Consider the following 27,656-nt stretch of genomic DNA (forward strand, 5'->3'; position numbering starts at 1 on the left):
TACCTAACGAGGTTGCTTGTTGTTGGAAAGATGGCGTCTCAGTGTAGCCTCTCTACTTTATTTCCTATTCAAAGTCAGCTCGATTGTGACTTAGAGGAAGCCAGTACGCAACAAGAGAAAGACAATCTTGTCTACCAGTATTTAAGAAAACTAGACGAGGAAGAGGATCTGAAGATACCCGATTTCCAGACAGGTTAGATGACAATCTAGCTCAACGCTGTATTGTAGTAGTTGAAGAGTTAAACCCGAGTCTCGACAAGTCTGATCTGTATGGACACTAAACTGTTGGTCTTTTAAAAATGTTCCTCATTTACAGACGAAGTACCGTGTTTATGTAATGTTTCTGAGTTGTCTCGAGTTAGCCATCAAGCAGAGTCCCAGTCAGTCCAGTCCCAAATAAACTTCTTCCTTTATATGAAGCTGATTATTCTTTAAAGTTCAGTGTTTTCTCTCTTGTGTTGAGCTGCCACTGTCAATCCAACTCTGCATTGTAGGTTTGCCTGCATCCGTCAACTTCCTCTGTCCAGGTCATAGGATACTTTTTTCGATGTTTTTTGTTTAATAAACTAGAGTATAATCAGAAGCAACATATATATGAAACTTTAAGACCCATTGTTATTGTCTACCAATACTACTGGGAACTATTAGCACAGTCCAAATAATAACATGCTTCTGAATTCAACACTACAATATTACAGGCATGCAGCCTGTTGACAATATGTCATCACACCAGTAGATGGGGATCTACAGTAGAACAATGAACACAGGAGAATCAAACGGGCTGTGTGAGATCATAACAGATCACCAAACCTGTGTACAGTCTATGGACTACACACAACACACAGACCATTCTTTAAACTGCAGTACAGACACGTTTTAAATATGATCCTTTTAGACTTTAAGACAGTTATTCATGTCTCTTTTCTGGGGTTGTTGATTGGTTTAACATAAAGCAACCTGATGGACGGGGGACAACAACAAAAAGGATGGGATTTGTCTTTGTTAGAGTAGACAGAGAACAGGGAAGGATCAAGATATTGTATTAACAAGTTTTCCCTTCTACGCATAGACTTTACATTTAAACTTGCTCAGTTCAAGTCATTACAAAAAGGAGGGGGTTTGTCAGACATAATTGTTAGGCACGACTCTATTCACAAGTTATATTTACAGCTGCATATGATCAATCATGTGTCATCAATCTCTTGTAAAGATGATGAGGTATTAAAATCAGAAGAGCACATTGCCTTTCTGCCTCAGGGTCTTCAATAAGATTTTTTCTTTTCGTTTCTAATTATGCTGTAAAATTTAAAAGCCAAGTTTCATTAAGTGCGTGTGCATGGCCAACATTATTCGTGAAGTTCTTTAGTGCATAATCAGACATGAATCTAGATCCATGGAAATGAATTAATGGCAATTCATAGCCTAAAACTCCTCTGAAGTCTTGAGTGTTTCCATGACGATGCTTTAATCTGTCAGCTTTTTCCTCCGTGTGACAGAAATTCAGAATCAGGCCAGACAGATATACCCGTTGAGGCGTTTGCCTTCACTGTGACTAAACATTCATTATGAGGATGACAGTATCATTTTTCCACTCTGTGATTTCCTCCAGGCTTGGAATGGCTGAACACGGAGGGGCCTCTGTCTCTGAACAAGGAGCTGGCTGGGAAAGTGGTGCTGCTCGACTTCTTTACGTACTGCTGCATCAACTGCATGCACATCCTGCCTGACCTGCACCAGCTTGAGCAGAAGCACTCAGTCAAAGGTATGGACTTCAGCTGGCTTGAATGCAGCAGCCACGTGATCCTGAAGGGCTGGAGAGATTTTATGATGACCTTGAGTTCAATTTCATGGCTCGAACTGTCATTTATTAAACTTGCAATGGATGATATTCCCCTTCACAACATTATTGACCTAATTTCATGTGGAAACATAGGATGGTCCAACCCAAATTAAAGTCACGCACTACAGGAATTCAACATAAAAGAAAGCCTAGAAGGAATGCCGATAAATTAATTTGTCACAATGAGAGGTGACATGAGATTTATAAAATCTGCTGTTACAAATAACCTGCCGCCTTGTAAAGCATGGTGAGGGGAAATTTTTCAAAGCTGTTGAGATTAATCCAGTTTTTAAATCACTTTTCATCACAAGGCTTTATTGCCTTTCCTTTGGGGGAAATGTCGTTGTAAAGTGTGCTTGTAATCCTCTTTAGCAGTTTATTAGCGTCTATCTGTGATAATTAGAATTGTCTGATACTTTTCTTTCTTTCTTCTCAACACACATAAAGAAGACCTCAAACTACAGACAAAAGTGTCCTTCTCTTCATACACTCGGTTGTGTCATGGAAAAACCTCTCTGTGAAGGACCACAAAATTCTCTGATCCAGATTGCGAGGTGGTCTAGTAAGCTGATCGGAGAGCAACCGCTTAGTTTAGGGAACCTTGTACACCACGCAGAGCGGGAGCGGATCAGTTGCTCAATCTTAAAAGATGAGTCCCACCCTCTGAATTATTTCGGAGTTTCAGCTTCTTCCTTCTGGACACAAACTATCTTTTTCACAGTGCAGAACATGGCACCGTAGGAACAGCTTTGTCCCAGCAGCTATCATTGGGCGGAAGAAGTCGAAGGACATCTGCGAGAGATTGTGCTTTTCTGCTTTGCTGCTTGAAGAGGTTGTTGTTGTAATTTCATTGAAGGTCGTTAGGACCATAGATAGCCGGCTTGGAATTTGGTTTATTCATTTACTCATTTAGTAAATGCTTATCTAGTAATTTACTTATTTATTAAATGAATAATAATAATAAATAATAATAATCTACTTATTTAAATCTTCTTCTCCACTCTGTAACCATTACAGAATTTTAGGTTTGAATCTTCATGCACTTTCTACCGACGTACCATGCATTTGCACTTTCATTTGCATGTTTCTATTTTGTATGCTTTGTCAATTAAATGTGACTCTCTCTGGTACTAAATGTAGCTACCCGGGCACAAAGAAAGAAAGTAAGGAAGTAACCGGAAGCTGAACGTGTACAACTGTAAAGAAGCCTTCTTGCTTGGGCCCAGACACAAACTCCACCAAGTGGACTGGTTAGTGTTACAGTGTGACACACAACAATGTTTTATCAATCAATCAATCAATCAATCACTCTAATTTGTATAGACACTTTACAAAAAACAGGTAAAGGACCTCACTCTTTGTCTGTTAACATTACAAAAGATCAGGTAAAAAGACCACGCTCATCTTTATGTTTACAAGAAGCAGGTAAAGGATCTTATTTGTCGCTGCATTACAAGGACCAGGCATGATCCGCCATAGCCTGGCAAGAAAAGACTTCCCTTTAACAGGCAGAAATCTTCAGCAGAAAACAGCCGTCTGCTAAACTGTGCTGGGCTTGAAAAAGGGATAAGGGGAGATGGGATAGGATGCCGAATGACGGATAGGATGGGGGGGGGGGGTTGGTTGTTTGGTCAGGCCATCCTCACCAACAGTCTCGAGGAAACTAACAGCGCTGAGGAGCGCTAAGAAAAGGAGTGGTTAGTAACTGGAATTTAAAAATAGTGACATGTAACAATGTAATGATTGTCTAGTTACGTCGTCATTGATCAGATAGGGACCTCTGATTAGCTAATCAGCTGTTTCCAAGCTGTTGTCAAGCTGTAGAAGGAGACATAGTATCAATGGTGACCCCTGTGAAGAAGCGACGCTGATTGAACAATGTCTACTCAATACTCAATAACCCCCCCACACCCTCAAAAGACTGGAGCCAAAGACTGAAAGTTAGAAAAGATACAACAACACAAACAGAGTTGTAGTCTTTCTCGTCCTCCGTTGCCCCCTGCTGTTCTAGTTTGGCTGCATGTATTTCAGGCTTTTGTTCTATAAGAACCTGAAAAAGAAACAGAGAAATAAGCCTCTGTGTTTTGTTCTTCTGCAATGTATACTTGTATTAACTGGAGTCTCTATAGACGTGCTATTCTGTTTTGATAGGTTCAGTATCACTATTCAATGGAGTCCCAAAGGTACAAACTGTAGTTGGATGTACACCATAGCTAATATTTGTTTGTAGATACACTTCATCATTGATGCTGGGGCTTTTCGTGGGGATTTATCAACAAGAAGAAACCTTTAGAATACAGCCGGAATTAGTATTTAACAAAGCTTTAGTTTACCATTTGCCAGATGAAAAAAAATCCAGGAAAGTCAAAAAAGCTGATTCCAAGTCAAGACTACGGGTGCAGTGGGTCCCTGAGGTGGCAGCAGCCTGGCAGGCTTTACTGGGGGGAACACCAATTTCACAAACAGCGTATTTCATGTCACTCTGTGTCATAGGATTACGATGAAGGTTCAGTGGGGTGGAGAAGCTGTCGTACATCAACTCCACCTTTCTCCTTTTTTCATTTCCAAGTCAAAGAGAGCTCTTATCTGAGCTTTGAAGAGACAGTCACTATAAATATTCACAAGCCACTGTGTCATGGGGCCCATATTTGTCCCGGGATGTACTTTCACTGTATGGCTCTTTATATAGCCGCTCCTTGTAAAGCATAATCACATCCGACTGACTCTGGCATCCTGCTGACCCATTCAAGGGATCATCTGAGGAAGCTGTGCGGCTTGAAATTCAGTTCCGAGTGAGGCCGGCGGCACAAACACACACGTATACAAACGCTGTGCCACCGCACATTATCTCACTCTCCTTATCTTTGGCACTGCTGTGGGTACATTCTGTTTGCTGCTCTGGTCAGTGAGGTGTGGGAGCCACCCTGTCCAGTCACTCCCACAGTCCACCAAACCAGCCACCCATCGTCACTGCAATCTGGGCCTGTACTATACTGCTTGGCAGAGTCTGTGAGTGACGAAATCCACCGCAGATAGTGTGAGTTTTTAAGGGTTTGAAAAGGAGTGTTTTAATTTGTGTTGAGGGACGACATGATGTTGTGAGTGACTGCAGAGAAAATGTCCAGTTTAGTCCATTGATGGTGGATGGACGGTTTAGGGTCCCAGAAATGCTCTGTGGTGTTTTGTGTCTAAAAATCCTTCAACGATAGAACAAATGAAAGATGGAAACTGGGACTTTGAGTGACCATAGTAAACAAAACGTAACTTAAAGCGATGTTTTATCGCATTCATTTTAAAATACTGGTGCTCACTTTGAAAGCTCTGTGTGGTCAAACACCCGGGTACATTGCCGATCTTTTCCACCCCTTATGTCCCCAATAGAATTCTTAGGTCTGGCCAACTTCAACTTCTTGCAGAATCAAAGTCAAATTTTAAAACCCGTGGTGATCCCGCATTTCAAGTTCTCGCAACGAAGCTCTGGAATGCGCTTCCTCAAAACTTGAGATCGGTGAAATTTTTATGAGGCAGTTAAAAACACTTTTATTCAGACAGACTTTTAGTTGACCAGTAGCTGTTTTATTCTACTCTTTTGTCTATTTTACATTTTTTGCTGTTTCTGTTTTTAACTGTTTATCACCTTTTATTATTGTAAAGCACTTTGTGGTCCTTATCTGTGAAAAGTGCTCTATAAATAAACTTTACTTACTTACTTACTCCTGTGAGGAACTTTCGGGTTTCCTGTTGCTTTTGGCGCCCCCTGTGGATATGTCGGGATGATTCATCACTTTGTTGATCCTGTCCTGTAAATGTTTAGGTTGTGTTTTCTGGCAATAAGGACGTTGTAAAATTTGCCACATGGCAGCCGTGGCTCCGTTGGTAGAATGGACCGTCCTCAAGGTCGGGGGTTCGATCTGATTATTTGCTTTTATTGAAACACATTAAAGTCAAATGCTTAGCTGTTACACAACATGTGGAACAAAATTGTGGTCGTAAACATTCGATTTTTTTTATTAATCGTGTAAATGTGTCCGTGAGGGATCATGATGGAGAAAAATAAAAGCTCTGCTTAGGCACTTGTGCTGCTCCACTCTGCGTTTCACGCGGCATTTTAAAATCAAGAAACACAACTGGAGCTCCAGGTTGGTCAGGGGGAGGAAGGAGACTTGTCAAGAGAGTGCGTTTAAAAAGAGCAGCATCACAAACATCTTTCTTGACACTGCTGAGTTGCCTAACGTCTAAATATCCGCTGGCTTCGTTTAAGGTCGTAAATTCTGAACTGGTTAGTTCCACTGTTTTGTTTTGTGCAGCACTAAAACATTTCACATAATAGAAAGCTTCTTTTTTTTAGCATGGGGAATCCCATCTGTTTCCCTCCCAGCCAGAAGAGTGTGTGCACGGGATAATTGTCTCTTTGTGGCCTTATCGGTCATGTTTTATGTGACTTGTTGACACAGTGATTTAGAAGGATATTCAGTGGATAGTATGAATGGACACACATTTTCAACTTCAATGTTTTTTGGGGTCTTTTCGGTTTCTTTCATGAACTCAGTTTCGGTGAGTCTTAAGCGCTCAATCGACCGTTTAATGCGTTTGAATCTTTGTATCTTCATCTGCGCTCTTCCTCCCTCAGATGGACTGGTGATCGTCGGCGTGCACTCGGCAAAGTTCCCCAACGAAAAGGTGAGTGCTCTTAGTCAGCGTCATCGTTTAAGCAGCCCTGGTAAGTATCTGCAAAGAGGGGCAACTCGAAGAAGAAATGCTGTTGAGAGTGATGCAGTTCGATCCTCGTCGACGTGAACCTTTGTCCTGCAGTGCTAATCTGAAGTAACCTGAGCATTAAAATGTGTCAGATGCTCTTCATAGGTGTCTTTTAGAGCTTGAATAAGATACATATTTAATAAAACATTGAACAGTTCTTTTTGTAATTTTAGTTTTGGATTTTAGTTTGGATTTTACATAGAGCACTATGGAATTATGATATTTTCATTTTTTTGACATTTTCTAACATAAAAGTTCAAAGAATGATCTTGAAACTGGCTGATCATGACGTAAATGTATTCCTGATTAAAACTGCTTTAATGTTCTGCTGCAGGTTTCTCACTGATTTCTCCGTGTGTGTGTAATGTGTTTGTGTGTGTGTGTGTGTGTGTGTGTGTTTGTGTGTGTGATCAACCCTTTAAAGGTTCTCGACAACATTCGCAGCGCTGTGCTCCGCTACGACATCTGCCACCCGGTGGTGAACGACAGCGAGGCCTGCCTCTGGCACGAGCTGGAGGTGTCCTGTTGGCCCACGCTGGTCCTGCTGGGCCCGCGTGGAAACCTTCTCTTCTCTCTGGTCGGAGAAGGCCACCGCGACAAGCTGCAGCTCTTCACTGACGTCACCCTCCGTTACTACGGGGAGAAGGGTCTGCTGAAGGCACACGCTGTGGGGATCAAACTGTACAGAGACTCCCTGCCTCCCAGCGTCCTGTCTTTTCCTGGGAAGGTGGCCATAGACGACAGCAGGAAGAGACTGGCCATAGCAGACACCGGGCATCACAGAATACTGGTGGTGACCGTTACTGGACAGCTTGAACATGTCATAGGAGGTGAGAAGTAGGAAAACAGTATTCAGAGATTCTGAACTACACGTTCTTTCCCTCAAGTAGAGACATACAAAAAAAAAAGATTAGAAGTGCTACCATTATTATTATTTTTTTTTAAAGAAAGCTTATGTTTTTGCTTGTAATCTGTTAGAAAAAAAACAACAAATATTTTTAGAGTACTCACATGCTTCAGTAACCCTCAGAGGAGCCACATGGTAGTCTGTGCAATCCAAACAGAGAGGTTGGCAACAGCCAGGAGTGGGGCATGCTGGGAACTGGCACCGACCTACGTGTGGACAAAGTAGAAAAACATATCTGTAGGTTGACCATTTATCATCACTTACACATTATAAGGAGTTCCTTACGTGTGTTTGAGTTGCAAACCTCAAGAAGATGGTAGTCACGAGGGCCAAATATGAAAGCATGTCTTCGTTTTGTTTTCTTTTACCGTGCACTGATTTGACCCTTGTCCCTGAAATGTAATAGGCCACAATTCCCAGAGTAAATGTGCATGCAGTTTTAGGAACACTAGGTTAGATAGATCAGAGTCTCAAGAGGTTAAATAAGGAATCCAGTTCAAGAAATAAAAGGCCACAGATGCTTTACGCTAACATGCTCGGCTTTATGTCCCATCTGCAGCCTCTTAAATCCATCCATGGTGCAGATTTAGTCAGGACAAAGGGGTTAACATTCTGTGCAATGAAAGACATCATTTGCATCTTTTTTTTCCAAGGGCCCGAAAGTGGAAGACAAGATGGCGACCTGTCCAAAGCGTCCTTTAACTCCCCTCAGGGTGTGGCCGTTAAAGGAGACACTGTATATGTGGCTGACACCGAAAACCACCTGATAAGAAAGGTAGCACCTTCAGCTTTCACTTCAAACGTCTGCGTTTAGTCGTTCTCTTTTCTGATTTTTTTTGTTGTTGTTGTTGTTGTTTGTTTGTTTTCTTGGCTCCTTTCAGATCGACCTCTCAGAGCGAAGAGTCAGCACTCTAGCCGGAGTAGGCGCTCAGGGCACAGACAAAGAGGGCGGGGCCATGGGACCTGAGCAGCCCATCAGCTCTCCTTGGGATGTGACTCTGGGCTCTGCCGGTGAGTCTCGTGACGCCTTCAGACCGGAACATGATGGACGGGGGTTTCAAACATGTCTCCTTCATTCCCGCTCTGTGTCTTTGCTGCCTTTACACCCTACACACTATTCTGCTGTGTGTTTTCTTTCTGCATGCTGCCACACGATCAATAAATCCTGAGAGGCAGCTCAGCCGGATCAGATTGCCTACACATGGTTCGATTACAGTGAAGCTTGAAGGAGAAAAAAAGGTCTTTTAAAAACACACAGGGACACAATCTTGCAAACATGCATCTTTATAAAATCCAGAAACACACATGGACACATGACATAAATGTTCTTTGATGAAATCAAATAACTTTTTAGTGCAGAAGCAATTCAGTATCCTTCCAAGCATTTCGTCGTTTCAGCTAAGAACAGATATTTGGATTGAATACAAATCTTGAGACAGTCGCTAAATCCTTTGTCTTAAAATGTCAGACTAAATCCTTGAACCTGATTGTGAACACACACACACAATATCAGTTCTGTGCTGACTTTAAACATCACGTTGAAGGAGAATCTAAATGTCTATCAGGGTTTCCCGCTTGCACAGCCTTTTACGTTCTCAGGTGTGCACGGGTTGCAGAACAATACCATGAAAATGAAATACAAACCTCTGTGGCACTGAAAGTAACTTCACGGTATTTAATTGTTTGGAACACGTGGACATGTTGGTCCTTAAGTGACTCAAAAAAACAAAACATGAAGTGTTTATACTTCATGATATTCAGATTGACAGTCATTTAAATGTGTCTTTCTCTTCAGATGATATCTCTGAACCTGAAGTCAGTTCTGTGCAGAATTCAAACATCACGTTAAAGGAAAACGCAGAGAGGCAATCCCTGTTTTTTGTGCACTGTACAGCATGTTGCTGCAGCACTGCTCTATACATAAAGCTGGACTGGACTGTGAGATTCACTTTGCCAGAAATGCCGTTCTACTGAAAGATGTTTCAGACTCAAATAGATATTAAAACAATAAAACACCTGAAAAGATCTTTTTGAAGTTCCAGATAGTAGCTCTCCTGTTATTAATTTGCCTTTTTTTTTTTTTCTCGAACTAAATCTTATGTAATATTTCATGAAGAGCACAGACATTATGAATGTCATGTGTTGACATCACTTCCTGTGGGCAGGGAGGATGTTTAAAAGTAGTACGTTTTGCCTCAGTCATTCTTTTCATTCAGAAATTTCAAGTGAAATATTGTTCCGGAAAAAAATTCTCTTTCCAGTCCTTGTTGAGCAATCACAAAAGTGTTATATTAGTTATTTATCTTTTATTGATGAAATAACTTAATCATAACATATGTATATATATATATATAAGTAGATGATTGGACTACTTATTTCACAACATAAAGAAGTGCAAAAAAACGTTTTTATTTTTATTTTTTTTAAACATTGACTTCCTTAATCTCTGCTGCCTTCAGCTGACCATGTTTGCGCCGGAGGTGTCGGACAAGCGGTCGTTTGTGTCTGTGTCGGAGCGTCCCAGCGAGGCGGTGTACTCGCATCCATCAAACAAAAGATGAAAGCGCGGCGTGTTTGTTCTCATTAACAGTCCCTTTACGTTTCAGAGGAACGCTGAATCATTTATCACCGTCTTTGTGAGTTTAAAATGTTCATTTGAAACCGTTTTAGGGGTTCGTGATTATTTCTACCACAGCTCTCAGCTCGGACCGCTTAAGGCAATCAGTCTCTGTCCAGTACTCTGCACAGATTTAACAGGTTGAAACGGCCGGCTGGTTTGCACATCACCACATGTTTCTAAAGATGTGGAACCAGACCTTTAACTCCTCTGACATTGTCCTCTGAGAGTACATCCAAACGTTCCTCTGCATACTCATTCTGCGCTCCATGATGTGGATGAATAATTAAAGGACCGAATCAAGAGGGGCAAACACCTTTTGAACCGTCAGTCCTCCAGATTTGACAAAGATGAGCTGAGCTCTGCTGGATTAAATCAATACAACAGTACATCTACAGGGGGTGTGTGTGTGTGTGTGTGTGTGTGTGTGTGTGTGTGTGTGTGTGTGTGTGTGTGTGTGTGTGTGTGTGTGTGTGTGTGTGTGTGTGTGTGTGTGTGTGTGTGTGTGTGTGTGTGTGTGTGTGTGTGTGTGTGTGTGTGTGTGTGTGTGTGTGTGTGTGTGTGTGTGTGTGTGTGTGTGTGTGTGTGTGTGTGTGTGTGTGTGTGTGTGTGTGTGTGTGTGTGTGTGTGTGTGTGTGTGTGTGTGTGTGTGTGTGTGTGTGTGTGTGTGTGTGTGTGTGTGTGTGTGTGTGTGTGTGTGTGTGTGTGTGTGTGTGTGTGTGTGTGTGTGTGTGTGTGTGTGTGTGTGTGTGTGTGTGTGTGTGTGTGTGTGTGTGTGTGTGTGTGTGTGTGTGTGTGTGTGTGTGTGTGTGTGTGTGTGTGTGTGTGTGTGTGTGTGTGTGTGTGTGTGTGTGTGTGTGTGTGTGTGTGTGTGTGTGTGTGTGTGTGTGTGTGTGTGTGTGTGTGTGTGTGTGTGTGTGTGTGTGTGTGTGTGTGTGTGTGTGTGTGTGTGTGTGTGTGTGTGTGTGTGTGTGTGTGTGTGTGTGTGTGTGTGTGTGTGTGTGTGTGTGTGTGTGTGTGTGTGTGTGTGTGTGTGTGTGTGTGTGTGTGTGTGTGTGTGTGTGTGTGTGTGTGTGTGTGTGTGTGTGTGTGTGTGTGTGTGTGTGTGTGTGTGTGTGTGTGTGTGTGTGTGTGTGTGTGTGTGTGTGTGTGTGTGTGTGTGTGTGTGTGTGTGTGTGTGTGTGTGTGTGTGTGTGTGTGTGTGTGTGTGTGTGTCATTGGTTTGTGCAGGCGGCGATGAAGATAATGTGCTGTGGATAGCCATGGCTGGGACCCACCAGATCTGGGCTTTGTTCCTAGCAGATGGAAAGCTGCCCAAAGGAAGGTGAGAGACTGCGACACAAACAGAATGGCCGCTTGGTAACAGCAATCATTCAAAACCACAAACAACTGCTTCAAAATAAGAACGACGTACAGAGAAACGGACTCCTTCAGATGATGTATTTTTTTTGTCACTGAAACAAAAGGACTCAAGGTTGTGTCGCCCTAAACCACTGCAAATAAGATCTACCTCCCTCATGCAGAGTAACGTTTCAGAGAAATGAAAACCGTGTTCATGATATGTCTGCTTTATTTGATCTATCCAGGATAGAAGTATTTTCTTATTGTCTTCTATTCTGCATCAGTGAGTCTAAGGCCGGAACGTGCATACGATGGGCTGGCAGCGGCAGCGAAGAGAACAGGAACAACTCTTACCCCCACAAAGCGGGTTTCGCTCAGCCTTCAGGTCTGGCTTTAGCCCCCGAGGAGCCATGGAGCTGTCTGTATTTAGCCGATAGTGAAAGCAGCACCATCCGCACGCTGGCACTGAAGGATGGAGCGGTCAAGCTGCTGGTCGGAGGAGAGAGAGACCCAATGGTGAGTGTGCATCGGTAGATGGATGTGTGTGTGTGTGTGAACACCTGGGTGGACGTGTGTTCACAAACGGTTTGAATCTACCAAGCTTCCTGTGCGTCCTTTCTTTGAAAACTGTTTCTTCTCTCTTTTTTATATCTTGATTTGAGGAACTGTTCACTTTACATTCAACACTTCACACAGTGTCAAGGATTATTTCAGGTCTATTCTTACGACCCCGTGTCCAGCAAGCGGCCCCGTTTGGTGTCACAGTGTGTGAATTGACATCGCATCACGTCGTGGCAGAACACCCAGAGTGTGAGCACACAGCGGGAGCTCCACATACACACACACACACACACACATTAAGAATGCACACACACAGCACTATTCCTCCTCACTGGCTCTGATGTCACACAATGCCAGCTCGTTCCCCCGTACTCGCCTCTGTCACTCCTTCCGATGGTGGGTCAGGGGGATGGGACTGCCTCGCTTCACCATTCGTCTTTCTGCTTCACACAAGCGAGGCATAACGGGGGACGCAACTATTCCTCCTTGAAATGGCAGTCTTTAGGCGCAAATGTTTTGTATTTCAAACATCAAAAAATTGCAGTACATTTTACAAGTGTGGCAATAACAATATTTTACACATATATCTTTAATCCTTATATAATCCATATATAATCCTGTAGTAGGTGGGTCAGTTTTTAGCCTTGTCCTTGTGACAGGAGACGTATTAGTTTCTTACTCTGTCTTCATTCCACACATCCAATCAAAAGGCCCCCATAAACTGTGTTGAACAAATCAGCCTCAGAAAACAAGCACCTAGTGTATTCCACGTAGCTTTAATGTAGTTTCCATCTTTAGTTCATTATGTCCATAACTTCCCTCAAACTGAGTTAGCATTAGAGTGTACTGATGATTTTCCTGCTTCTGTTAAAGGAGGAACTCTTATCTAATATCAAAGGCACAGACGTGAGCAGAAGCTCCAACAGAACGCCGGAAGAAAATCAAAGTCCCCTCCCAAAGCAGACTGCAGGAACTATAAATAAATAACCTCTAATGAATAACTTCTAATGCAGTACTTTTCCATGATAATAACCCGTGGACCACCACCATCCATCAACTGCAAACACACACTTCAAACCTGCACAGCAGTCTTCTGCTAATGCGGTGTGAGAAAACCTTAAGCAACCGTTCTGAGGAGAGATGTTGCGCAACACTTCGACGAAGTCCTTTGCAATTGGATGGTTACAAGGCTATTTCTCCTACAGATAGGAAGTATTGATGAAAGGAGTGCCATGAATAAAACACGGCTCCTCTTGTTTGTTGCTTCAGCACAGAATGAAAACACTGTCTTGCACTTTATTGTGCTCAAAGCCCTTTTTCCTTCTGGAATATTTTAACCAAGTCGAAAATATCTCCAGATCTGAATATAGTTACCTTTCAGATCTGGAGAAATGAATTTGAGAGTCTTACACAGAGCGTTCATTATTATGGATCTGTTGCCCAAAGATATTTACACTACTCAGAATAAAGTTTGGGATACTGTGAGGTCCTCAGTGGGTTCATACATAAGGTGTTTGTTTCACTTCAGTGATTTTTGGGATAGGGAGGCAATTGTATTTGGGTGATAGGCACACCTTATTTTGTGTTTTCCACGTAATGGTCTCACTGTGTACAGTGCATCTTATATATTGGCTCCATTACCAAAAAAATACAAAAAGACCCTTTTCAGTGTGGCATCAGTTTCAACATTCTGGGGGTAAAAAAAGCTGGTATTGTCAGTAAGTCATTCCCAGTTCATCAAGCACTTAACGGACGAGCAGCACCACCTGGCCATAGTGGTCGGACCTCAATGATGACCAGTACCTAAGGACATAATGCACTCAGGCACCGTTATGATACTGCCACTGTTTACCAGAAGTGAGGGGTGCTGAGGTTTCCAGACAAACCATTCGGCACAGACTCCACCGCTTTGGCTTGAACGCCAGACGACCGTTGCATGTGACTCCACTGATACCAAGACACCGCCGTGACCGTTTGCAGTGCGCACAAGACCATGTGACCCCCGGACAATACAGCACTGGTCTACCGTCCTGTTCACTGATGAGTGTCAGGTCACCTTGCACAGAAATGATCGTCGTCAGCGTTGCTGGAGAAGGCAAGGTGAGCGATACGCCGAGGTCAACATGGTCCCCGAGGTTCGCTTTGGTGGAGGAGGTGCAACGGTCTGGGCAAAACAGATTTGCTGATTGTAGATGGCTCACTGCACGTACTTACCTCAGAGACTTCACGGAACCCGTCATCATCCCCCAATTCTGCCAGCACACTCCCAACTTTCTGTCCATGGACGATAACGCTCCAGCACATCGTGCCAGAATTGTCACAGCTCGACTTCAGGAAGTCGCAGTGCCTCATATGGTATGGCTAGCAATGTCCACTGACCTCAACCCTATAGAGTACGTCTATGACGAGCTGAAGCAACGACTGGATGCTTGTACCTCACCCTTCACGTGACCTGGCTGAACTGTGTGGAGCACTTGTGGAGGAGTTGAACGCATTGCCTCAGAACATCATGAGGCTAGGCTAGGAGCATGAGACGTCGCCTTGAGAGAGACAAGAGAGAGAGTCAGGCTAGCTGTTGCCCCTTTTCTCAAGACTTTATGCTAAGCTAGGCTAACTGTCTGCTGGTTATGGCTTCGTATAAAGATAAGTGGGATCATGTTCTCATCTGACCTCTCGGGTCGCACCCACTAGCAATGAATTTATCGCACTAAAAGATTTTTCCACAAGACTCTTGTTCTCTTGCTTAGCAGACTCTCGCCCTCACAGGTTATCTCTGCAGCCGTGGAGATTCAATGAGCTGTAGAGGATCATGGGACAATTCACACGATTGTTATGTCCTTATTTGTGTGTTACTGAAAAGCTCTTTCTTTCCGAGTCAGCCGATTTTTAAATAAATGATTTACAAGTTGCAGCTCAGGCGTCTGACCACTTTTATATCGACATCAGATCTCATCTGAACATCTCTCTCTTTGAATCAGAACCTTTTTGCTTTCGGGGATGTAGACGGGAAAGGGGTCGACGCCAAGCTGCAGCATCCTCTTGGTGTTGCCTGGGCTCCGGAACAAAGCCTGCTCTATGTGGCCGACTCTTACAACCACAAGGTAACTGTTGAACGTCACAAGACTTCAGCTTAAAAAAACTGTTCTGTTGCTCAAACTTGAAACAAATTCTTCAATGTGTTGTTTGTTTAATGGATTCACACCGCATGTTCGGGTACACAACTTGACCTCTGGTTTTTCAGATCAAGGTGGTTGACCCGAAGACGAAGCAGTGTAGCACGTTAGCTGGGACTGGCGAGGCTGGAGAAACTCTGGGCCCTGAATTTGACAAATCCTGCTTTAATGAACCTGGAGGAATCTGTGTAGGCGACAGCGGCAAACTCCTGTATGTGGCTGATACCAACAATCACCAAATCAAAGTGTTGGACCTGGCCTCCAAGACCGTCTCACTGGTGTGTGTGTGTGTGTGTGTGTGTGTGTGTGTGTGGGATCGTTCCTAAATGTTAGAGAGGACGTCACATTTTGTCCAGGACTGTGTAGTTGTTCTAACTGTGTTTGTATTGGAGGATTTAAGCTCAATAGAAACCAAACCTCCAAATCTCTCTCCTCTCCAGTTCCCCGTCTCCATGGACTGCACAGACTCAGCACCATCACATCCTCCAGGTCCAGCCAAAGCCCCGACGCTGCCTAAATCAGCTCCCAGGATACAAATGCCTGCAGCGGTGGTGTCTGCAGGCCAGACTCTCGTCATGTCAGTCACTCTGTCACTTCCAGAAGGAACCAAACTCACTGAAGAGGCCCCCAGCTGCTGGGCGCTCTCTGCTGAGGGTGAGAAAAAGTTTAATCACTGCCTGCCTTTCTTTGTCAGATTTGTCCCCAAATTTCTGAGAAAAACATTTGAATTGTTCACACCTATGTTCTTAGAGGGATGAATGCCATGCCCTCGTAAGCTGGAGGCTTGTGCATGTTTTTTTTTAATCCAAAGAGAAGTCAGGAGTGATTATGCCTAAATTCAAATCTTAACATTTTTAGGCATTGGACACTGAAATTGTTCTAAAGTGGATGTAGTTCTGCTGGAAGTGAAACCAAAACAGGCCAATTTAATCACTTGATATTTAGTAATCTCATTAGTAAATACAAAATATGCACTCCAAACATTTACATTGGATGATATCACAGACAGCGCTGTCATCAGAAAGGATGTACAGCACGCTGTAATCAGATGATGACCAGACTAAGTAAGAACCTTTCAATCTGGAGGGAAAAAATGGAAACAAAAGAGAGACACGAGCAACATCCTTCCTGCATTTATATAGAAAGCTGACGCTGTAAAATTGTTATATTTCTACATTTTTAATATTTCTCTTTTAATTGACCGTGGGAAGGTGAGTTTTTATTGTTTTGAATAAACATGTATGTAGCGTGTATCTTCACAAGTTCACATTTTCAAACATTGCATGAGTCAAATAAAAGACGACAACATTTACACCTTCTGTAATTCTATAAATGTGCTGAAAGAACGTGTCATTGTGCTCTCGCACATCTGCAATCAAATGTGTGCAAGAGTGCTCACGAGTGTTTTTGGGTTCAGTTCTCGGTTTGAAACCAAATCCCGTAGATGAAAAGTTGTGATGAAAACTTGTCATCAAAACCGTTGGTTTCTCAAGAACAAATGTCCTCCCCATCTTCAGACTAATCGTAGTAGTTTTTGTAAATTCTATAAAAACACATCGCATCGTCCCCTGCACACTTAAACATTTGTCAGAAAGAAAACTTTGCCTGGTAAAGGTTTCTGAGCTGCGACGTATCAGTTAGGAGGACCAGTTTGGTAAACGGGCCGGATCAGCAGTATTTGACAAAGACTATACAAAGAATCTGCTGCTGAACGTTGAGGATAATGAAGTGGTATAACAAGACAACATCTCATTTTCACACTTTAGAGAAGAACTCGCTGATTTTGTGAGTGGGTATTTGTTTCATTTGTTCCCAAAATCAACAGGCTCTAAACAGGATTCTTTTACATTAAAGATAAGTCCTCCACCCACACTAGTTCTCTTCACGTCTAATGACCCTGCAATCCCCTCGAGATCTCCTACTGCCTTTGCTTTGGGCTGTTATTCACAAGTCTGTCAAGCATTAATGGAATTGAAACTTTGTTTTCACTGTTCAACCAGCAGATTGTTCACTCTGCCAGCCCTCTCTCTCTGAGCGTTGTCCGAGACAGACAGTGAACGGAAATGTCACATCGTTATCTGATTTATTGGACTTCAGCGCTTTGTTTGATGTTATTACCTTGTAATCAGCCCAAGACTGACCCCCATGGCTCGTGTGTGAAGTGATTGAAGATATCATGTGGTTGATGCTCCATTTATTAGGTTTGGAACAAAAGTGTTTCCATCATTCAAAGTGACGCAGCATGCAGCGGGCGATAACAGTGACCTATTTTTAGAGCATTTCGATAAGACGACATGCCTTGGTTCACATAATTAGCTAGCTGGCTATGTTACGTGATCCTCCGCTGTCCGATTACACTCAGTCTAGACTTATGCTGATCACATCAGAGCACAGGCAGGAATTTTAATGTATTGACTAAGAACAGTACGACACATCGAAACAGTTTTTATAAGCTTTTCGGGAACGGCGTCCTTTATGTTAGACATTTGTTTCATTAATAACAGCTGGCAAGGATTTAATGCTCTCCCTGGAATCCTTTTTTTTTTCTCATCGTTAAAGTTCAAGACTTTTTATTTCTTTCACGACTTTCATTCATCTTTCAGTGGCCGCAACTCTTTCTAAGTGTGTCTGTTTCTAAAAATATCCCCCCCGTGTTTCAGTGCAGTCATGTCCTCGTCCTCACTCTATTTGATTCAGTGGGGTTATTTGGGTTCCTGGCTAATGTTGTAGAGGACTCCATTTAGCGCTGATGTGCTCTGCTCAGACTCGAGATGGAACACAGGGAGCACCTTGCCACACTCAATTTTGAAAATGTCGATGTCAAACGGACATTTTCATAAAAATACAGTACGCATCTTCCCCTTTCACGGTAAGACACAGAGTTTCCGATGTTGTTTTTAAGCCTTGCATGGAGGGCGTCTCCGGGGATGGCAAGGTCGGTCTGTGCATCCTTCAACAAGTACTTAATGAAGTGCCATGAGATCTTTTACGGACAGTCAGTCGCCTCTGAGAATAAATCTCACCGATCTCGGTTATGGAAAAAAATTGCCAGCAGCAGGTTGACGTTTTTATGGTTGGAGTAAAATGTCAATTGTTGGATGACCTGGAATGGCATTTTGTGTTCCCATAAAACTTTGATGGAGAAACTTCATCAGGTTTTAACTTTGTCCAATAACAAACCAGGAAATCAGACAAATCTGTGCACTCCTCCTGGAGCTCAGACATATTTCAGCCGTCTGAGAGGAAGTCAGAGTCATCGGAACAGTTCACCTGATATCAGGCAGACAATCGTGAATTAGCTTTGCAAACTACCAAGATGGCTGCCACTGTTTGTGTTGCATCAGAATTATCACTGAAGTCATTTAGATTTTAATTTAAAAACGTATGGAGCTGAACCAGAGTGCTAAACAGTCGATGAAGATGTTAAGATCCCGACTACACGGATCATATACAGTATATATCATTTACATAATATAATGCAATCACGATGACAAAGAAATCAGAATCAAAGTTCAGATCACAGAGAGAAGAACAAACATTTAAAACACACAACAGACAAACAATGGAGATGGACTCGGGTGGAGGAGCCTGCTTGTTAGTTGTTGTGCCCCATGTTCAGAGGCTGAAGTCCTTTAAGGATGGAATCCCACTTATGGCTTCTTTCTTCTTCTTCTTTTCGCTACCCTCTCTCTGGAATAAAGGCAAAAAAGCCTGCATAGGAAATCTTTCAAAAAAGATAAAGGACATTGCTAAAAGCTGTGGCCTGTCATACTAACACTTTCTTTTTTTATATATATACTTAGGCTGGTTGTTCCAATCGCTTGAGACATCTGGAGGCATTGAGGCCGGCAGCATTGATAACTCTGCTTGGAAAAAAGGAAAACTTTAGAAGCTCTTAAGTTTAATTCTCACTCTCAAATTGAGTCAAACGTTGCTAGACTACCAGGCTACCTTAAATCAAACACATTCTGAAAGTGCTAGCATGCTAGCACACTAATCTGATCAAACTACGTATCTGCGTTCGGATTGTGAACAAGTCCAACAACTTACTTGGATTCATTTAGCATGTTAGCTCTGTAATTAGGAGCATGTTGGCATTAAGTTAGGATTTTATTATTTTAATTTAACATTTAGAATAGCCACACAGAGCTGGTAGGAGGTTTTGGTTTTTTTTAACAACCAACCACATTGTCAGAGAATTAGTGTTGATTCTTCACATTGAATTATTCTTCTTGTTTTTGGCAGGTAACGAGTGGCTTCTAGGAGGTCAGGTGGTCACTGGTGACATATTGGATGTGTCCAAGCCCATCTCCATCACGACCAAACTTCCAGCTGTTATAAAGGACTTAAACAGCAATCCAAGCCTCACTCTGGGTGTGTGGCTGTACTACTGTATGGAAAAGGGTAACACCTGTATGATGAAGGCTGCCTCTTTCACACAGCCTCTTCAAATAAGTGCCAATGCTGGAGACGGAGACGCTACTTTGTCTTTAGCTCACGCCTTCTAAGACCTTCTTAATATTTTAAATCACAATAACTGCAGACTCAGTACCTTCCACACACACACACATTAGTTTTCCTTTCTGTCCTAGCCATCTACAGCTCCTGTGTTGTTTCAGGGATTCCTTAAGAAGAGAGCACAGATTGTTTCTGACTGTCACTTCTCACAAAAATGCAGCTCATACAAATCGGATTGTCTGGGGAATTTCATTTCAAAGTGCTCAGAAGCAAAACACAAGAGAAAACAAATAGTTAGGTCCCCAGGCGTCTTACAAAGCATGCACGGGGAAGTAAAGCGAAAACAAAACAAATCTGTTTCACATCTCATTTATGCAGCAAATAAAAATGAAAACAAATAACATACTGGAGGTTTAGTTCAAATGGGCTGTTAGATATTCAGGAGAAGATTTATTCTACCCTCTCCTCGCACAAGCATTGCTTTTCGATGCTAATACAGAGGTATGGCAAAACCTCGAAAATATAATGTTGGAATCCCACGAGGCTTCCAGTTGGATTATTAAGATCCCAAAGCAAGAATCTCAAACCCTTTCTTTATTCTTAAGTCAGGGAGAGACGCAGAAAAGGACAGGTCAGGAGAGGTTATCTATGCAGAGACGCGTTCCTTTAATCATGACTAATTAGACAAAATGTCTCGCTTCAATCAAATATGAACTGTGGACTTCTCAGTAATATATATGTCCATGTGTACGTGTGGTTTCTTTCGTTTACACTCATTCATCGTGGACGGTTTCTTCAGGCACACTTTTCTAGCTGATCAATATTTGTTTATGCACGTTTTCACCCTCTAAAAGGTTTTGCTTCGCTTACAACTTTGTTCTGCGTCTCCTCTGCTTGTTTCATACTTTTGAATTGCATTATTCATGACACAAGGAGACGTTTTAGAAAACTAAAATATGACTCTTATCTTAATGAATAAAGTGCCTGCACTGCGTGAGTGGACGCAACCTCCTGCAAACTAATGATCGGCTTTCTGCTGCCTTTGCACTGTGAGCGACATCATACTAAGAACGTCTTACTGAATAACCTCTCAAGAATGAATACATTTCACCTCATGATAAGGAAATGCTCTCACACTGGGACAGACTCTAAACTATGGTATGATAATTAGCAAGCTGTCATTTCCCATCAAAGTCATGAGCTGTTGTCAGAAATGGGCCAAAGAGTTCTATTTTTTCTGTCATCATGTCTCACATCATAACTGTTCTTTTCAGACTCTTTTTATTTGGTTTGGATCAGTCGGCTCAAATGCCTTGTGAAGAGGTGCCACCGTACGGATGGTGAAAAACTGATGACACTTAAACTGTATCAAAAGCAATAATATTTGTGTAATGGAAGGAATGTTTTATTTCCCACAAGTTGTTTATTTCAAATGGACTGCAAACGATTTGCGAGGCCGGATTCTTCAGGATTCTGGCCTGTTTTTTGAACCATTATGAGCTTGAGTTGCTTCAGAACTTCTGGTGTTATTTGGGACTGTCTGTGTTACTACTTCTTAATGTTGCACTTTAAGATTAAACAAAAAGCTAAGAAAACATGTTTTCTGTGTGCAATGAATAAAAAGATCATCGCTTTGCAGGTCCTTTACACATTCTTAATATCTGACAATCAATTCTCAGCATAACCAAAAAAGACTGATACGTTCAAAGTAGGACTGCCATGTTAAAAAAAAACGTTCATCACGAATCATCAAACTTTAAATGGCCTGTTATGAATAAAAAATTTTCACATAAAAATTGTTAGTTTTTTTTTTTTTTTTTGTACTTTCTTAAATTCAGAGTATTTGCTTTGTTTGTTTCTAAAACTGGCTATTTTGAAACATAGTCAGGACCTTCCAGAAGTTCAAAGGTTTTTACTTTACATTTAACCATGGGAAAAGGTACAGGAACATTAAAAAAAGTTGAATGTTAGATGTCACACTGTGGATATTGTTTTTCACGCATTGACTGAGCTGTCTAGGAGTTTGTGTTTCAAGTTACAGTAAATGAGACGTTCAAAGACAAAGCGGTTTTGGTTTGTTTTTTTTGCATCGCGGTAACTACAGAAGCTTGTCCACGGTGTGCCTAAAGGGACAAAATAGTATGTGATTGAAGTGATTTTAAAAAATGCAGCCATTACAGACCGTAATTGATCTTGATTAACTCGCTAAAGCTGACAGCCTCGGTTCAAAGACATAAGTCGGACATTTTTGAAAAGCCTCTCTAATGAGCTAACACCTTAATAATTTGACAAACGCCTCATTACACGTTAGCTTACCTCAAAGGATAGACTCATATACACAACATGCAGTGAATGCCTTTCATTCATCTCATTCATGTTACCAAGGACAGCACATTATCTTCATCAGTATCAGTACCACTTAACTCAGTTTGGCCTTGAACTAATCGTGCAGCACAACATTTAAGAGGAAAGTATTAATATTTAAGTACGTTCAGACCAACACTACTTTGTGGTTGAAGATTTACGATCAAGTAAAAACTAGCACACTGGAAAAAAAAAAACACTAACAACACAAGAAGAAGAAGAAAAACTAAATGACAAAGGAATGAAAACTGTAAGGATTGAAAAGGTTTTTTATTAATACTTTTCACATGACGTCACACACTTATTGTAGAAAGGGTGTGTGGAAAGTGGTTCAAAATTAAATGTTCTGCATCGCACCAAACAAAGTGCCAGGACCAGAATATAGCTTCATCACAGTCTGTACGTTTTAAATGATTCCCACTTGAAGTAATAAACAGCATTCAGGTGATTTAAAGCTGGAAGTATAAAAAAAAAAAAACCTCTTTAGGGCCGAAACAATAAATCTAATGAATACACTAAACCATCCGATAAATGAACGGGTGCGTATATTGTTTGTTCTCACTCAAACAATGTTCCTAACACAGTCGGGCTGTCATGTAGCTCAGCATGCTGCAGTAAACAAAGCGAGTGAGCATGGCCTGCTGCAGACCTCCTACTTAGTGAGACGTGGCCTCAGGTTCAAGGCAGGAAGTAGGCTGACAGAGGAAGTGGGGTCTACAAAACGTATGAAACACTGTTAAGTGTCAATTAGCTGATTTGAGCTAATTAATGTATAAAGTATTTCTTGCCTTTTACTTCCCAGTCACATTTAAATTACGTACGTAAAGCTGTCACAACTTTGGTATCTGTGGTGGCTGTTGAAGGAGAAGGATTCTCCACTAGATCTAATGCATGTAAACATCACCAAAGTGATGTCTTTTGTTTGGTAGTTGGTGGCAGTAGCAGTGTATGACACGACGGTGACAACGATGTCAGGCTTGATCTTCAAAGTTTGATCAGTACATTAATATGTGCTGTGGCAAGCAGAATGGGTGTGGTGTCAATTCCATGGTTAAACCAGCCAACTCCCTTCGGAGAATGTCCTGGCACCAAATTCCTTCAACAGTGGAATATCTTAGCGCCCTTTAGCGGTTTAGTTTAGTTTATTAAGATGCCGATTAATTCTCCCTGGGGTCCACAACAATTTATACAGTGACTGCGCCATGACATCTTACACTTGAAATCACCACAACACTAATAAACAGGACAACATTCAATAAAACAACATCAAAACTTTACAACAATAACAGATGTTACAATACATTAGCTCAGTAACACAATGAGTAAAGCTCCGGAGAGCAAGATGAGATGTATTCAGAGTACTGACGTCAGTGTGGAGCAGCCACTGTTGGGTCGACTGGTGATCTGCTGATGGTAGAGGTAACTGGTGGAATTAATTGTAGTTTTTCCACATTCACCACGATATTAACGACACCATTATGATTACAATTATACCATCACTACTGGAGATTTTCTTGCTTCAACTTCAAGCACAATAGACAGAGATGCACTGTCCAATTCAATTCAGAGTCAATAATCCCGAGCAGTAGATCCTGAATATATCTTCGAATTTTGGAAAATTAGTAACAAATCATATTTATAAGTCATTAATGTTTTTAACATTATGTCCACCCCTCATTAGCCAGGGATGATAAAATCACATTTTAAAGTCATTACTGGCTCTCGTCTCTCCCTCCACTTGTATCAGTGCCCACTGTCTCCTCCCTCTGTCCCCCTTCTGACAGCGTTATTAACCCTGCGTGATGCTGGTTGCTGTCTTTGCTGCCAGAGGCCACTCACACACATACACACCGTCTGGATTAATGTGTGCCCACTGAAAAAATCATAGGGGATGTCAATTAACTAGAACATTTACCGATCAGGGCTATAATCAGGTGGTGCCGCCTCCCCTGCGTCCAGTGAGGGCCTGTTTAGTCATATGAGCGATTCAAATAATCGAACTTTAAAAACAAGCAAACCTCTGAAGTTAAGTAATCAGATAAGAGAAGCCACAAGAACACAACTCCCTTTAGATGCATGAAAAGGCTTATTTATATAAGCTTTCTCAAGGGCTTTTTCACACTCTCAAGACACTCATATGATGCATGAAAGTGAGCCGTTCCTTATTGCTGACTCCTCAGAAGTATGAACAGTGAGATGACTTCTTTTTGACTGGAGTTATGTTTTGCATGGGCTTTAAGTCATAACCATATGCAGGTTTAGTGATAAGGAAAATCACATATTTCACAGCCGTTTTTCTATCTGGTTAGGCTCCAATGAGAGATTTTTTCTGCGTGAGAAGTAACATATTGTTACCCAATATCGCCAGTTTGTGTGAAGGCGCGGGGAGAATGCTAAAAGCTCAATAAGCAGGAATAAATGAATAGTTTCTTCACTTCACCTGAAAATGTCACACCAGTTTGTCTACTGCTCTTTCTACAGACTGCTGTTTTTCAACTTCGACCTTTGACCTGAAGCTGCTGTTGACACCAAGAGGTCAATCTTCAAAGTCAAGTGGAACCGGGCTCCACTTCCCTTTATTCTGGCATGCAAAACTTGCATGCAGATATGTGGGAGGTAGCTGCTGTTCAGTGTTCAAGAGCACTACTGTTGGATTCTCTTTTTGAAGGTGTGGGAGTAATTGTACAAAAAATGTGGACGTTTGAAGAGGTGCAAATGCTTTAAATGTATCCTCTAAGAGAAATTAATACACCAGGAGAGTTGAAAATGTGTTTCAAGGGTTTTTTAAGGTAACAGCTTTTAAAATACATTCATTATGCTCAAAATCCATCAGTCGCACAAATCACTTAGTGGTTTCTGTCCCTGCAGGTAGTTTTGGTTCTTTTTGTTTAGTTTATAGATTTTTGCTGCTGTAATGATAATCTGAAGAAAATTACAGCGACATAATAATTTGTTCTAAAGCGCGCACAAACCTGGCATTTAATAATTTCCGTTTCAACTGCTATTTATCCAAGCAGACATCCAGCAGTCTTCAGGCGGGCAGGAGCCAGGATTTTAGAAGAACTCCATGTCACAAGACCCATCCCTCCCAGGGGCAGTTTAAGGTCATTTAAAGCTCATGTGAGATGTTTTTTTTGGACTGACATATATGATCTACAAAAGCAAACATTTCCTTCAGGAAGTATAATGTTTCATTCATAATAGTCATTTTATTTACATATGACCCCGGAGCAGTGTTTGTTGTCAGCACTCTGCTTAATCAGATTTTCTAAATTGTTGTCCACCAAAGATTCTTTTAAGTTGCACGTTAGGCATTCAAAATAAGGAAGGTTGGGAAAACTACCGCAGAGCATCGGTAAAGAGTTAGGATATCAAAGTTTAAAAATCTGTTTTGGGAATATTGATCATTTCTATTTGGTATTAAGTAATATTAGTTATTTGGAATTAGAACTGGTCATGGTTCTCTGCAGCCCTGTGAGCTGAAGTAAGTGGTTCTAACTACCGTAACTAATGAATGGATATGGCAAGATAAGTGCTCTTATGCATGGCTTAAAAACATATCAATAACATACAGTCAGATGACATTATTCATTTTCTTTTAATTATAAACTCTCACTTTCTTTGTATTATTAAACCCTGGAACACAACTTTGTGACAGAGATTTATGACTTTCAGAGTGAAACAAAGCCTGATATTATATTCCGTTTGATCGCTCAGAATCAACATCGTGTTCCTACAAGTATTTCAAGATTAGCACAAAAACCTCCTGAAGCTTGGTGTAGAGGCAGTATTATGTCTGCCTCCTGACATGGAGGCAACTCTCCCTGAGGTCTAAGCCCATGTTACACTGCTGTTGACACTGAGATGAGCTTCTTCTTTTTTTTCGTGGGGTCATAAGGTTTATAAGGGGGGGGGGGGGGGGGGGGGGGGGGGATATGGCAGTGTCATCCATCTCTGGAGTCACTGCATGTCACAAGGCAAAACAAGGGAAATGCTTCCACTTAACTGATAATCAAGATTACTCTCCTTGTGTTTGAATTTAAAAGTCTTGCCTTGCCCTCAGAATATATTTTTAAATGGATTTAGGGCTAGGCAGCTGTCATTTCTACATATTTCTTATTGAATTAATCAGGTCAGTGTGTACACCTCCATGCACCAGTTGTTTCTCAGTCTTCCTAAATGTTCACTTTTTCTGTTTGTTGACGGATTTAAAGCACTGAAAGCTATTGTCCTCTGTCTAAAGCTGTGGTTTTAAGTCCCAGTAGATGGATGTACACCTCTGAGTCTGGTTCAGCTCATTGTTTCGTCCTGCCTTGTTTTTTGTTTTGTTTTGCTTTATATTACCAGAGTTGAAGTGCTTTTTCAAGTGGATTGATGTAAGGTCTGTACTCAACGTAATGGGAACAGACCTGCTTTTTGATGTTAGGTGTTGTGATGTTTTTGCTCGAAATGAAAATGAAAGGAAACATTTTTAAAAGATTTATGACTTGCAGAGGACCTGGCCTCTTTGTTTCTGTAAAATTGCACATAATGAATATTCTGGCTGTGGGTCAATAGTTGATTTCTGAAGTTTTGCGTAATCCAGCTTTAGATCTGTGGTCTGGCCTGACCTCATGGCTCTAGAATGTATTCTTTGTGATAAAAATATAAATTGGACAAGTGGAATAACAACTGTTGTTTGTGATGGCAAGTGATGAAAACTGGGAAATCCCTGTAGTTCATGGTGGGTTTTTGGATTTCCATATTTGGCTTCAAATGTTCCCAAAGACTGGCAGATTTTTTTTTTGCATTAGACACAAACAGATTCAGGTAGGAGGCTGGATCTGTTCAGAGAGATTATTACTGGAGGGTAGTTAAACACATTACATCGGTGCATTGTTATAATTACATAATCTTGGCAAGCTTGCACATGCACTTACTCCATGAAACACAAATGTTTAAATATCATAACATTTTTATAGCACTTTGGTCTTCATTAAGTGAACATTTTGAAAATCGACTCCATCCAGAGGGTTAATTGATTTTGCTCACCATTTCATGACATGCAGAGGTGTGTCGAGAGATGGCGACCCCTACATCTGTAAAGTCTGAACACACTGTGGAATGGTTAACCATTAATTTAACCGAGGGATAAATGTCCACAAACTATCAACCATTTACAATACAAAGAAAAATACAAAGAAAAAGAGTTCAATAAAAACAACAGCACTTTCATTGAATCATCTATTAAATTAACCTAATTTCATTATGTTTTCCCCCCACTTTTCCACTATAATGATCTAGATCTATATATTCTATTTTTTTAACTAACTTTCTCCGACGAATAAAAAAAGCCTCTAACAATACGTCCAATATTCAAAATTACAGATATATGATCAAACTCTTTTAAATCAGACATCAAGTTATAAGAGAAACGTGTTTAATCAAGACAGATTCTTTGAAAAGTTTTGAAAGTAAAACATTTAGTAAGTGGAAAGCATGTGGTATGCTTTTATTTGAACACCATATTTAATTTAATTTAATTTTTTTTACAGTCGTGCGTCCAAATTGCCAATCAATACATAAAAACGCATGTGAAAAATGTATTTCGTCTTTAATAAAGTGTTCATGTTTAAGTGTGAAAAAATTGTCAAGGTG

The 27,656-nt window shown here is 41.4% G+C and overlaps 1 protein-coding gene across 1 annotated transcript; it reads left to right on the forward strand.

Moving 5' to 3' along the window:
• Positions 1-3: 3 nt before the first annotated feature.
• Positions 4-20,070, forward strand: nhlrc2 (NHL repeat containing 2). Its single transcript, XM_079372466.1, has 12 exons — positions 4-193; positions 1,610-1,762; positions 6,471-6,520; positions 7,023-7,428; positions 8,159-8,280; positions 8,387-8,516; positions 11,353-11,446; positions 11,748-11,979; positions 15,003-15,125; positions 15,266-15,475; positions 15,638-15,851; positions 19,443-20,070. The coding sequence occupies exons 1-12, from the start codon at positions 31-33 to the stop codon at positions 19,703-19,705; spliced, it is 2,160 nt and encodes a 719-aa protein (XP_079228592.1). The 5' UTR covers positions 4-30; the 3' UTR covers positions 19,706-20,070.
• Positions 20,071-27,656: the final 7,586 nt, after the last annotated feature.

Source organism: Symphodus melops (assembly GCF_947650265.1).
Source record: "Symphodus melops genome assembly, chromosome: 21".
NCBI lineage: Eukaryota > Metazoa > Chordata > Actinopteri > Labriformes > Labridae > Symphodus > Symphodus melops.

What these genes read in the sequence shown, in the direction of transcription:
- nhlrc2 (XM_079372466.1), top strand. Translation starts at nt 31, where the DNA reads ATGGCGTCTCAGTGTAGCCTCTCTACTTTATTTCCTATTCAAAGTCAG. An exon ending in GCAGAAGCACTCAGTCAAAG is followed by an intron (nt 1,763 to 6,470) that starts GTATGGACTTCA and finishes TTCCTCCCTCAG; the next exon opens with ATGGACTGGTGATCGTCGGC. An exon ending in GAGGAGAGAGAGACCCAATG is followed by an intron (nt 11,980 to 15,002) that starts GTGAGTGTGCAT and finishes TCTTTGAATCAG; the next exon opens with AACCTTTTTGCTTTCGGGGA.